Source organism: Cajanus cajan, chromosome 4 (assembly GCF_000230855.2).
Source record: "Cajanus cajan strain Asha chromosome 4, NIPB_CcT2T_4, whole genome shotgun sequence".
NCBI lineage: Eukaryota > Viridiplantae > Streptophyta > Magnoliopsida > Fabales > Fabaceae > Cajanus > Cajanus cajan.
In genome coordinates, this window is record NC_138520.1 from 72,494,481 (window position 1) to 72,507,237 (window position 12,757).

General features: G+C 31.5%; 1 protein-coding gene across 3 annotated transcripts; it reads left to right on the forward strand.

Annotated features, from left to right (window-relative positions):
• The first annotated feature begins 2,166 nt into the window (after positions 1-2,166).
• Positions 2,167-10,816, forward strand: LOC109802288 (flowering locus K homology domain). Of its 3 annotated transcripts, none has more exons than XM_020363594.3 (9): positions 2,167-2,636; positions 3,833-3,934; positions 4,712-4,933; positions 7,487-7,545; positions 7,640-7,731; positions 7,844-7,956; positions 8,597-8,659; positions 9,953-10,029; positions 10,571-10,816. In XM_020363594.3, the coding sequence occupies exons 1-9, from the start codon at positions 2,217-2,219 to the stop codon at positions 10,581-10,583; spliced, it is 1,161 nt and encodes a 386-aa protein (XP_020219183.2). In that variant the 5' UTR covers positions 2,167-2,216; the 3' UTR covers positions 10,584-10,816. The 3 variants fall into 3 exon arrangements, 2 of the variants coding, with proteins under 2 accessions (XP_020219183.2, XP_020219184.2); XM_020363595.3 differs by having other exon boundaries at positions 2,168-2,636; positions 10,517-10,816; XR_002240082.3 differs by lacking the exons at positions 9,953-10,029; positions 10,571-10,816 and having other exon boundaries at positions 7,827-7,956.
• Positions 10,817-12,757: the final 1,941 nt, after the last annotated feature.

The window sequence follows — 12,757 nt, forward strand, 5'->3', positions numbered from 1 at the left end:
TTGATGCAACACTCTTGGTTTTATTGACTTTGACTACAGTGCATGTTTTGCGCCACGGTAAAAAATTATAACCAGGAAAAAAAATACGAGTTATGCACTGTGAGTGAATAATTAATTATATTTTTTAATAGTGACATGTGAGTTGTTTATTTAATAAAATAATAATAAAATAAATAATTTTAAAAAATATGATTGATTGTTAATGTAAAAAAATTTATACTGGCAGTATAAGAATGATTAACTAAAAAATATTATGTCTTAAGATGGAATTTATATACTCTTTATAATAATATATATATATACTGAACTGAACATATTCAAGTGCTAGTGTTGGTTCAAAAATGAGAGATTTGGTTTAGTAATTTCTTTTATAAGTTCAGAATTTTTATTTTATTAATTTGTATATTTTTCTGTGGATGGATAAATTTTCTAAGAAGGCTTTGCAATACTGAAAAGGAAAGGATCTGAGTTTCTGGCATATTAGTATATTCTGAATTCTTTAAACTATCCATTTGGGTTGTCATTCTCTGCTTCTCTTCCTTTATCTCTTAACATGTACCCCAGTAGTGGCTGGGCAGTTTCAGATTTTGCAACTGTAATATAATGGTAATCACAATATAAGATGTATTTAAGCAACATAAAGCTATTGGCTTATTGCAATAAACTTAGAAACAATTTCTTTAACAGAAAACACTACGACATCGATCAATCTAAGCCTAATTTTTGGAGACACAGGGCAAATTCACACGAAAAAAGTTGTCATGAACTCTTCAACATATCTCAGGACTGTGAAATCTAAACACCAGCACAATAAGTTTATATTTGGAACTAAATCTAAAGTATGAATGATCATTTTCTCCCCATATCTAACAAAAAAAAAAGTTTATTTATTATTTGATGTAATTCTTGTTTGAGATTCTTACATCTCAATATGCTCAAAATGTTATCCTCTCTCATTAAATCAATACAAGTGAATATTAATATATTAAATGAATAGAAAAAGGATTATGCAGAATGTTACATATTTATTTAATTATTATTTATTATAAATTTAATAAATTTTACAATAATTATCTTAAAAATCATATAAATAATGATTTTTTATTGACAGTACATTATTATTAAACCTTAAATTTATACTTAAAAAAAGTTAATATACTAAATTATGCATCGATTATTCTCTTGTTATAAACGTATTTTTTTTTTTTTTTTTATATCTCATAGCTATAATATATTTTTACCTATTTGACTTATTTAGATATAAAATAATACTTTTGATTATACTTTTATCTTCAAGACTATCAAATTCCATATTTAAAAAATAAACGAATATTAAATTTATTGTTCTAACGACTTTAGATTATTTTTGTTGTTATTGTTGATGACTTAAATTTTTTTAGTGCAATTCTTAATGAATTAAATTAAAAGGTAATATTTTTTTTAGATTGAGTTTAATTTTATTATTTTTATATTATTTAATTTAATTATCTTTTTTTTTAAAAATGCTTAATATTGTCATTTTGTCCAAATTGATGTTTTTGATGTTAATGAATTCAAATGAAAGATTTACATTGAACATTTTTTTTTGAAAATTAGAGAGTCAAATTAAATATTTAAAAATATTTGATGTTAATGAATTCAAATAAAAGATTTATATTGAATATTTTTTTATAAAAAATTAGAAAATAAAATTATATATTTTAAAAATAGTGAAATTAAATAGAACATTTTAAAAATAGAGTGATCAAATTAAATATTAATTAATAAAATAAATAAATAAATTTAAATTTATCTAAATAAAAAATATTAGATGAATTATTATTTAATTTGATCTCTTTATTTTTAAAAAATTTAATTTAATTTCACTATTTTTAAATAGTTTAATTTGATCATCTTATTTTTAAATTTTGTTCCCAATTTTATTATTACAGTTAATATTAATTTAAGTAGAAGTAATATTGAACATTTTTTAAAAATTAAAAAAGTAAATTAAATCATTTAAAAATTAGTGGAACCTAAAAATAAAAAAGGAATCAAATGTATAATTTACTCATAACTAAACTTAAGCTAAAATTATAAGAGAATTTTTTTAAAACAGAAAATAGACAAAGGGCAAATCAGTAATTCCACGTGACAAAACCCTATATTTTGCTCCTAGAAAACTCGTCACTCCTTCTTTCCCACTCCGATACCTCTCTGTGAGAGAAGAAGCAGCGATGTCGCAGCAAGGTCAAATTCCGATAAACCCTATGGTTCCTCCGCAGAACCCAATGGCCATGCAGGTTCCCATGCCTATGCACATGCAGATGCAGATGCCCATACCCATGCCCATGCCCTTACCCATGCAGATGCAGATGCAGATGCCCCTCCCCATGCCGCTCCAGATTCCCTTTTCCGTCCAGGACTCCGCCGCCGCGGCCCCCTCCTCCGGAAAGCGCCGCCGCGATGATGAGGCTCCGGGCACCGCCGGCGCCGCCGACCAGTCGGCGGCGAAGCGTGTTAAGGGACAGGACGTGATATTCAGGATCGTTGTGCCCTCGCGCCAGATCGGAAAGGTCATTGGGAAGGAAGGGTGCCGCATACAGAAGATTCGAGAAGACACCAGAGCCACCATTAAGATCGCGGATGCTATCGCTGTAAGTCTCTCTATTCATTCATTAATAAATTTACATTTTTTGCTGCAGAGATAAAAAAGAATAGGGGGTTTTATATTTTGGGATTTAAATGCTCGGTAGAACTAATATTCTGTATCAGTTTGTGGCTTCTTGTTGTTTTTGGTTTTAGGGTGTCTGTTTGGTAGCTGCTTTAGACAGGAGTAGAAAAAAAAAAAAGTGGTTTATGTACTAGTTAGAATATAGCACTATTGTTCTCTGTTGAATTATTTATCTAATTTGGGGTTTGTGGAATTGGGGATTGATTGTTTGAATTAGTGTTTTTGGCATCTGTTCAGTGGCTGAGTAAGCTGAGAGAAAAACAATGTGTGAACTGAGGACTACTTTGCTTAGAGCTACTTTCCAAGGCTGTTTGGATAAACTTCTTCAGAAGCACTTGTAGGAGAGAAAAATAGGGAGGAAAATGAAAATAAGGTTCTTCCTAAACTAAAACTAGCTTATGCATAAGTTAAAAATGAGATTTTGGAGAAGATAATAGGAGAGAGTTTCTACAAATAAGCATACGCATAAGTTAATTTTAGGTTAAATAGACGCTTCTTTCATTTTTTCCTTTCTATTTTTCTCTCCTAAAAGTTTACCCAAACCATCCTTAGTATCTAGTTTGGGTTTAAGGCTTGTTGGGAGTTAAATTAGTGAATTAAGATAGCTGTAGTGGTCGTAGGGGGTAATTGTTTATTATTTGTAGTGGCTACTCAGTTGTTGTAATGGATGCTTGTTGCTTGAAAATGGTGTGTGGTCACGTTATTCTACCATTTGGTTGGATTTGGAACAATGTAATCAGAGGCTGTTGATTTCTCAGCTGCAACTCTTTTCAAACACATTGGAAATGGTATTGTAGAATTTGAAGCATGTTCACCCTTTGCTGCAAATCCTACAATGATGGGGTGTGGCTATTGCACTGGTGTGTCTCTTTTGCAAAGTTTTATTTTGCTGACTGTAACTACTGTGTAACTGCTACATTGAGTTCACCCATTTCTCCTTTTCGGCTAGGAATCATCTGAATGATGCTGTAAACTTCATTCAGTTTTGGGTTTGCTGATTATTAGTGAGGGTTTAATGAATTGAATTGCTTAAATTGGCATTTAAGATAAAACTGTCTGGTTATTATTCAGACTAATTGGTCTTTTACCAAATCCAGTCTCATGTTTTCTTTTGGGCAGAGACATGAAGAGCGTGTTATAATTATTAGTTCCAAGGACAATGATGAAAAGGTTACTGATGCAGAGAAAGCTCTTGAGCAAATAGCTCATTTAATTTTAAAGGTAAGATGGTCCTGATCGATTTGTGCTCGCATGCTTTCTGTAATATGCATAATTAGACACGAGCTTTGAAGATTGTTGTGACTTTTGATTGCTGATTTTGTTATTATCCCATTTCATAATTTATTCTAAAACCATGGTGGACCTTGTTTAATTTTTATTTTAAAATAACATGGTTTATTGTTTGTCTAGCTTTAAAATTTGAGAAGTACCTATGCTTGCATTTTAATCTACTCTTTCCTCTATATACATGATACATCTATCTATTTTGAGGAAAAAAAGGGAACATTTTGGTAGATGTTTAAACAGGTTAGAAATAAGTTGAAATATGTAACCATGTTACAAATAAGGCATTTGATAATATACAGAGAACATAAAATCTTTAGCTCTAAAATTCTATAACACGTCAAACCAAATATTTATTTATTTTTGTCATGAATTCATGTTGCACAATATTTTTATATACCCCAGCAAACCTGTATACCATCTTTCTTATTAATTGATGTACCCCTGTATGGTATTATGGAAACAGTACATGCCCCTATATCTATGCATCGTGATTTAAATAATTTTTTATGCTTGATTTAATTGTAAATCTTCTTAGGGGCCTTAATCTGCTCATTTTCTTGTAATTTAGATAGGCACATGGCCACTTTAGGTTTTCTATAGACCACTATTTTTTAGATAATTATGTTCTTCAGTTAATTATTATGTGGCCATGTTGGGTGTTATTTTTGTTTGTCGGCTAAGGCATTGATAAAGGTATGCTTCATATAACAGGAGGATGATAGCAGTTTTGATGCATCAAAAGTTACTGCAGGACATGTGGCTGCCAATACGATAAGGCTTTTGATTGCGGGGTCCCAGGCAGGTGGATTAATTGGGATGTCTGGTCAAAATATCGAGAAATTAAGGAACTTATCTGGTGCCACTATTACTGTTCTTGCCCCGAATCAGTTGCCTTTATGTGCTTCTGCCCATGAATCTGATAGAGTAGTACAGGTGAGATGTCTAAAATGATGGATTTGGTTATTTCTGAAACACTACTATCAATGTTTCAATGTAACCTTGCCTTCACCATATATTTTGACTTCAATATTTTAACAAAGATGACAAGTAACTTTAGTTTGTTCTTTGAAACTTCATGTATGATGAGCTTGTTTGGATCCAGTCTAAAAGGGCTTTTGAAAGCTTTTCTACAGAAAGTAGAGAGTATTTTCCAGTAGAGAAGCTCTTAAAAGCCTTTCTAGGCTTGTATCCAAACTGTGTGCGTTAACAACTTCAATGGTTAAATTTACAAATGGACTAGGAAATAACAATGTTATTCATCTTTTGTAGTTTTTCCAAAATTATGCTTACTTGGTGTCATAGTAGTCAATAGCGGTCGGAGCGGCCGCTATCGCGGCGCTCTGGAGCGGAGCGGCCTCACCCTGCAATCTGGCTGCTGGAGCGGAGCGGATTTGTGTAGCGGCTGGAGCGGCCGCGTCGGAGGCGGAGCGGAGCGGCCCAAATCGCGGAATCGCGGCGCGATTTCAGACTTACCCTTCATTAAGGGTAAGTCGGTCTTTTCAATGGGGTTTTTTTTGCCCTAATCCTCCCTTTCCCTCTCGCGATTTTAGACTCATCCAAACCAAACCCCTCCTTTCGTCTCTCCCTTTCTTCTTCTCTGGCTATCGTGCATGCAACGTGCAGCTCCGACGAACTCTGGCTCCGACGCACCTCCATCGCCGACGCGCCTCCAGCTCCGACGCACCTCGATCTCCGACGCGCCTCCAGGTTCGACGCAGCTCCGACGTGGCCGAAAGCTCCGACGCGCGTTTGTCTTCTATTCTCCTTCGAGGATGCCTTTTATGCAACATGCAACATATTTTTTTTTAATTATTTATTAAATTATTTCAACTGATTTTTTTTTAATTTCTGATTTAATTTAATTGAACAAAATTTATTTTTAAATTCTGATTAAATTTAATTCAACAAATTTTATTTTTAAATTCTGATTAAATTTAATTCAGCAAATTTAATTTTTAATTTCTAATTAAATTTAATTCAGAAAATTTTATTTTTAATTTCTGATTAAATTTAATTCAGAAAATTTTATTTTTAATTTCTGATTAAATTTAATTCAGCAAATTTTATTTTTAATTTCTGATTAAATTTAATTCAGAAAATTTTATTTTTAATTTCAGAAAATTCTATTTCTATTTCAGCAGCATATTTTTTTTAATTTCTGATTCTATATATATATATATTATTAATTATTTTTGTTTTTTTAGCTTTTATATATATATTATTAATTATTTAATATATATAAATTAATATTTAAATAGCGGTTATCCCGCTCCGCGTCATCCCGCTATCCCAGTTTTAGGGTCGGCCGCTCCGCGCCGCTATCCGGGATTGACTACTATGCTTGGTGTTGAATGGTACATGCTCTTCAGCGCATGAAGTATTGATGTGTTGATGTTACTTTAAATCATAGTTCTCAATTCTACTTATGAAACAGACAGTTGAAAGAGAGAATTTATATTAATTTGTATCACACTAATTACATTCTTCTCGTACCCTATGAAAATAAACAAATATAAAGAAAATAAGAAAATATTATAAAATAATATCAAATTTCCTAAGATATTCTTATTTACAACACAGACCATACCATTTTGCTATTTAATCTTGTTCATGCTAGAGAAGGAGAACACATTTGTTGGAGGCTCCTAAAGCTCAGTATGAACTCAAGAATCCCCAGTCAACTTAAACAATGCATGACCTAGGCTAGTCATGCCTACTATTTAACAAGCATATACTTTGATGGTTCCCACCTTTTCTGGGGAGTGATGTGAATGATGCCTTTGTCTCATGCAAGGGAGGGGGTGCCAATGGTGCCTCAATCACGTTCAGGGAAGGACCTATCAATTTTATTACACTGGGCTTGAATGTCTGAGGCCCACAGACTGAGGTCGTTGGGCCTCTCAACTGCTAATGTGATAGAGTGAGTTGGTTGTAGTAAATGGTTGGTCTTATCTGTGATATAGCTCTCAGTTGGACAGTCCAAATCTGAAGATAATTTTTCTCCTTTATCCATGCCAAAGCTGCTAAAATTTTTGGACATAAATTTTCTACTTTTTGTTGGTTAATCCTCTGATCAGAAGCATGTTAATATGCTATATATGCCAAATCCAACAGCCAAAAAGACAATTCAAGGGTGTAAAAAAAATATTACACATTATATTGAATGACATGAAAAAGCTTTTAATACTCAAAGGTATTTATTACAGATTTTCGCAGAAAAGTTTAGATTTGTATTTTTTTTCTTTTTAAAATTAACGAGGAATCATTTTTATTTGTTGCATTTTGAATAATTTCAATTGTGAAACTACATTTAGGAGTTGTAGGTTTTTGTTGAAAGGTCACAAACTAAAGTGTAGATTTGGAAATTATTTTCTTTTTAATTTAAGAAAAACAAATATGGATTCACTTTTTCTAGTTACTATTTTTGTGTGTTTCTTATACTTTAATTTACTCCTGAATTTTGATCAACATTCTTGTTGAATTTAGTTATCAGGAGATTTTCCTGCCGTAATGAAGGCTTTGGATGAGATAGGTTGTCAGCTAAGGTATGCATGTTAATTTTGAACCTGGTTCTAATTTACTTTTGAAAATTAGTTTGTCATTTTGCCTAACCCATTTATCAACTCAAATATTGTTTAGGGAAAACCCACCGAGACAAGTGATTTCAATTAGCCCAACATATAATTATGCTGCAATTCGACCATCCCAACCATATCTTGACCCAACTTCAGGTTATTTAATGTTTTCTATATCAGAACAATGTTTGGCTGCCATTTAACAGTTATATCAAGTTTTGAATATTGTCTTACAATCACTTCATCTCTAGGACAACCAATCTTGCAGTTGATTATGTTACCTTCGAGATGCTGATTTCGGAAACAATGGTTGGTGGGTTGATTGGCCGGTGCGGCTCAAACATATCGAGGATCAGAAACGAGTCTGGAGCAATGATTAAGGTTAGTCTCATACTTGGCTTAAAGCACAACAATAGTTTAAATATGTGAGTGCATCAAATAGAAAGACACTGTCCTTATACAACATATTTTTTTACTTCTTGGATTCATGTTCAATTGTTATTACTACTGTTTTCTGCATAAAAAACAGCACTCGTTGATCTCACATTTGCATTTGAAACCATGGAAGACATAAGATTATAGGACATAGACACACCAAAATAGATGCTGGACCCTAAATTTTTTGTGTATTATGTATTACCTTATTTGTGAAACAAGGCTTATTGGATCTCCCATTAGCTTCAGTCTCTATATGGACCTAGTGTACTTACAAAAGATAGACATTAGTAAACAAAATATGAAGAAAATTGAGGATTCTACACTTGAATGATTAGAATGGAAGCCCTTGGTTTTCATACTACATTTAACTTTTTATTAAACAGCATATTTGAACACTTAATCTGTTTCCATATTGATAAATCAAATTTTGTTAACATAATGACACACTTTAATAAGTTCTTGAGCTTGTTTAAGTCTATTGTATATTAAATGGTTGTTGTTGAATTGTTTGTTTTTTTCTATGTAAATTCCCCGACTAATTTTCATATGATTTATATCTTTCATCAATTTGAAAATTTTGCAGGTTTATGGTGGTAAGGGTGAACAAAAGCATAGACAAATTCAATTTGGTGGTAGTGCACAACAGGTGATCTTTTTTTATTATTGATTTTTAACCTTTTAATGTTTTTACTTTCTAGAAGAAAAAACAATATACTTTTGATGTATGAGGCATTATTTATTTATTTATTATTATTATTATCATTATTATGTTGTTATTGTTGTGTTTTATTTATCTGTTTGACTCGTGCATTTTATCACATGGCTACTGGCTTGGGGTTTATGGCCTGAACTGAGATTACAACAGTAGACTAATAAATCAAGTTGTATATATTTTGCTAGTACTTGTTTTCTCCGATATGGTTTTAGTTCAGGCCCCCCATTTAACAATTCAATATTTCTAGTTTCTTACATTAAGGAATGAAGTGTGGATTATTTATTTCTTTTGTGAATAAATGTCGGAGAGAGGGAGAGCTAGGGGCATTGTAGTGTAGGCTGCCTAGTGGTACCCTCCTCTGGTTGGGGGCCAGGGTAGGGGTGTTTGGCAATGGTCTTGTAGCATAGTCCTATCTTCTTTCATGCTTCGTTTGGTTACCAAGAAATGGTGTGGAAATAGGGAGGAGAAAGGAGAAATAAGTGAGAAATAGAAATTGGGTGTCGTTTTGGTAGAGGGGGAAGGAAATAAAAAGGTGTGGGTAATACGACTTTTTATTTTTTTGCAAAACCAGATGGAAATGAGTAGTAATATTGTTTCTAACTGAAAATAATTGATTGTCCTGGTTCCATCCTACATTATTGATTTTCATTCAACTATCGATTGTCATGAAAAAATTTGTTTGCCTTGCACTTATTTTATTCTTTTCCTATTTTCCTCTTTATATTTTCCTCAATTTCTCTTAAATCAAACTCCTCTAAATTTTTATCTCACCTATTTCCGTTCACTATAATGCTATCTTTCGTAGTTTCATCCACTATGTTTTTCACATATTTCATTCTTTCAAACCGAACGCACCATACGAGAAAACTCAATCTTTGACCTTGATGAATATTAATCCTTGTTGAAACTAGTACACTGGGAAAGGGCTGTCTGTGTCACACATCAGACTAGACAATTCAAAACGTGTGTGAACTTCTCAAATCATGTGTGGCTATGTCCGTTCCTCCCTCCTTTTTCCTGGTCTAGGATCTTCCTTGAAAAGAAAATAGAGAGGCTGTTCAGCTTTAGATCAAGATACTAATTTGAGTGTTCATATCACGGCCGAAGTGTTACTGAGTACTTGCATGGAATTGAACATTTTGCATGCTCTTTCACTTGTTTATTTTAGGCTGTTAAGGTTTATTTTTTTTTATTTTTTTGTTGAAACTTGAATTTTGTTAGCAGGTAGCCTTGGCAAAACAGAGAGTTGATGAATATATTTACTCTCAGTTGATACAACAAACTGGCACCCAACAGTCAGCGTAAGTATTTTTTTTTATGAACTGGATTGAAATTGTAAAATTGTTTTTAGTAAACAAGGAACAGGCACATCATTGTAATAACTAAGATATTCCTTTTTCTGTAAAAGCTTTTAACCCCATTTTAGAAGGTGACATTTTATGGTTCATTGATAGTGTAAAGTTGTTTAGTGTTAGTGGATTAAACTATTAAGTTCTTTTAAGTGATTTGCTACAGATGTTTTAGTTTGAGGTTTCAATACATGTCTTATAATTTTTGTTCCAGCATATGACTGTAAACAGTAAGCAGATTACAGCTTAAGTTTACTAAATAAGATTTTATTTCTTACAGATTTTCTATTTTTGGATATCCATCCTTTTATTTTCATTCGTTAGAATTTTGGTCACCGAACTACTACCTTAATAAATGAAAATTATTGAGACTAGTTCTTTGAATGGAATAGGAAAACAATATTTTGATGATTGAAATCTACATGTTTGGAAAATATAGGGAGTAATACTTAACAGTAAGGACCAAAATTTGAAAGATTTGTGATCTATTCAGCTTCCAGAGATGACACCAAGAAAGCCAAAATCTCTAGATGCTGTCTATCAATTCTCTGCTATGAACTCAGCTCTGTTGCTTCACCTTCGGTGCCTTTCACTGTTAGTAAGATAAGATGTGTTAGATGATAGCGTTTGTTTGCCATGTTAATTATAGTGGATATTGAATATTGAATTGCTGAAGTTGAAAACTTTTTCAGCTTGTACCGTATTCTAATATAGTTCAAGGTATATATTTTTGTCTACATATGATTTGTTTACAATGTAAGTGTAACGTTAGAGACGCTGGCATAGGCTGTGACGAGTTTCGAGTGATTTTATGCCATCTTTTTGTTTTTTTTTGTTTTTTTTTTTTTTTTTTCCAGCTATAACGGAAGAGTATGGATGAACCTTCCAAATAACTTTTAGATCTTACGTTATTCTTTGTTGATGTTAATAAGTAGTTCTCACAAATGAGGTTGAATTATGCTTCCCAAGGGTAGCTTTTATGAAGCACATTTTTCGAGCGAGTGTGAAAATAACTCATTTTTTTATGAACTAACATCATTGCAACTTTATTTTAAGAATAAAAGTAACATTTAAAATAGAATCTCAACTAAATGGACAGTACTTAAGAAAATGATCATTAAGTTAAAAAAAAAATTATTTGAGTTCAATATATATATATTTTTTTGTTTATATTCAAGACTTAATAGTTTATTGTCCTAGGGATTTTTACTAGGCCAAAATAAGTTGATAAATAGATGAAAAATAATTATAGTTTTATAAAATCAATCTAATTATTAAATTTTTCGTGAAATTTTTTATACAATTCAGTAAATTTTTAAAATATATTAAGGTATAAATTTTTAAAAATTAATGCAACGCTAAAAAAATATACTTCTTCATTTCTTTACTATAAGTAAGAAAATTATATGTTTCTTTTCTTAAATATAAATAAGTTTAACTAATTTTTTTTATTTAATGATATTTTCTCTCAAAATATTTTTTCTTTAATGCATGTTAGTTACACTATTTCTTTTAATTTTTATAGCCGGAAAATTTTATGGGAATAGCAGTGGAAATAATTCAGTTTCTTAATACACATAAAATCAATTATTTTTACTTAAAATAGAGAATAGAGAAGGTATTTATTAAAACATTTTTTCTTTCTGCATTACAATTATTATGAGAACAAAGAAATATTAATCTTTGTCCAAAACAATATTTAATATTACCTATAAATAATGATTAGTCTGTTATTCTGATTGAAACAATAGAATTGATTTTTGGTTAATCAAATGTGAAGCCTTTGCATCATTATAGTATTGAACTAGCTGTTATGCATCTTTTGTTGCAAATAGATGGGGAATGTTCTACTCACTACCCAACATATTCTAAGTAAGGAAGGAAATCAGGGATTGATGCTTTAGCCAAAAAGAGTGTGCTGTCAGTGGTCTTTCATGAAGCTCCATCTATGAGAGTTCAGTTTCCTAGAGTCTAGAATTTTAAATAGGCTATGTATGATGAATTTTAAATATATACATATAGGCTATATATGATGAATTTTTAATATATACATATATACTAATGAGCTTAACTTTATAAAATTGTGACACTCTTTTATTTATTTACTAACTTTTTAACTTGTATAAAAGAACCCTTAAACTTTGTTATTTTAGCCTAGAAAATAAGGAAAATAATTGAATTAAAAGTAAAATATTTTGTTCTAACGTGGAAGGATCGTTTTCACATTAACAAAACTTGAATGGGTTGCTTGGCGACAACCACATATCCGGCTTGTTAGATTACCGATCTAGCAAGCAATATATTTGATTTTGATCGTTGAAAACATTAATTAGAAGAAGAAAGAAAGTTCAACATCACACACACACGTTAAAGAGAGATCCACATTTGAACCCTTTTAATTTTATTTCAAAATCAAAATTGCAACATTTATTACGAGTTATTTTCGAGGAACAAATTAGGTAGATGAATTAACTCCACAACTTTCTTTCCCCAAACGTGGAAATTCATATTGTTTTCTTCGTTTTAGTCCAAAGCATTTATGTTTTTGTGTGAAGTTCCAAACACGCCCTGATTTGTCAAACCTAATAGGCCTCGACCTCGACTTTCTGAATCTGCTTTGTTCCTTCGTCATTTAAATTCAGTTCACATTCTATGCTCCAAATACAAATTTCTACACATA

Coding starts and splice junctions, on each gene's coding strand:
- LOC109802288 (XM_020363594.3), top strand. CDS start 2,217: ATGTCGCAGCAAGGTCAAATTCCGATAAACCCTATGGTTCCTCCGCAG. Junction 2,637..3,832: donor AGATCGCGGATGCTATCGCT/GTAAGTCTCTCT, acceptor TCTTTTGGGCAG/AGACATGAAGAGCGTGTTAT. Junction 7,957..8,596: donor AGTCTGGAGCAATGATTAAG/GTTAGTCTCATA, acceptor AAAATTTTGCAG/GTTTATGGTGGTAAGGGTGA.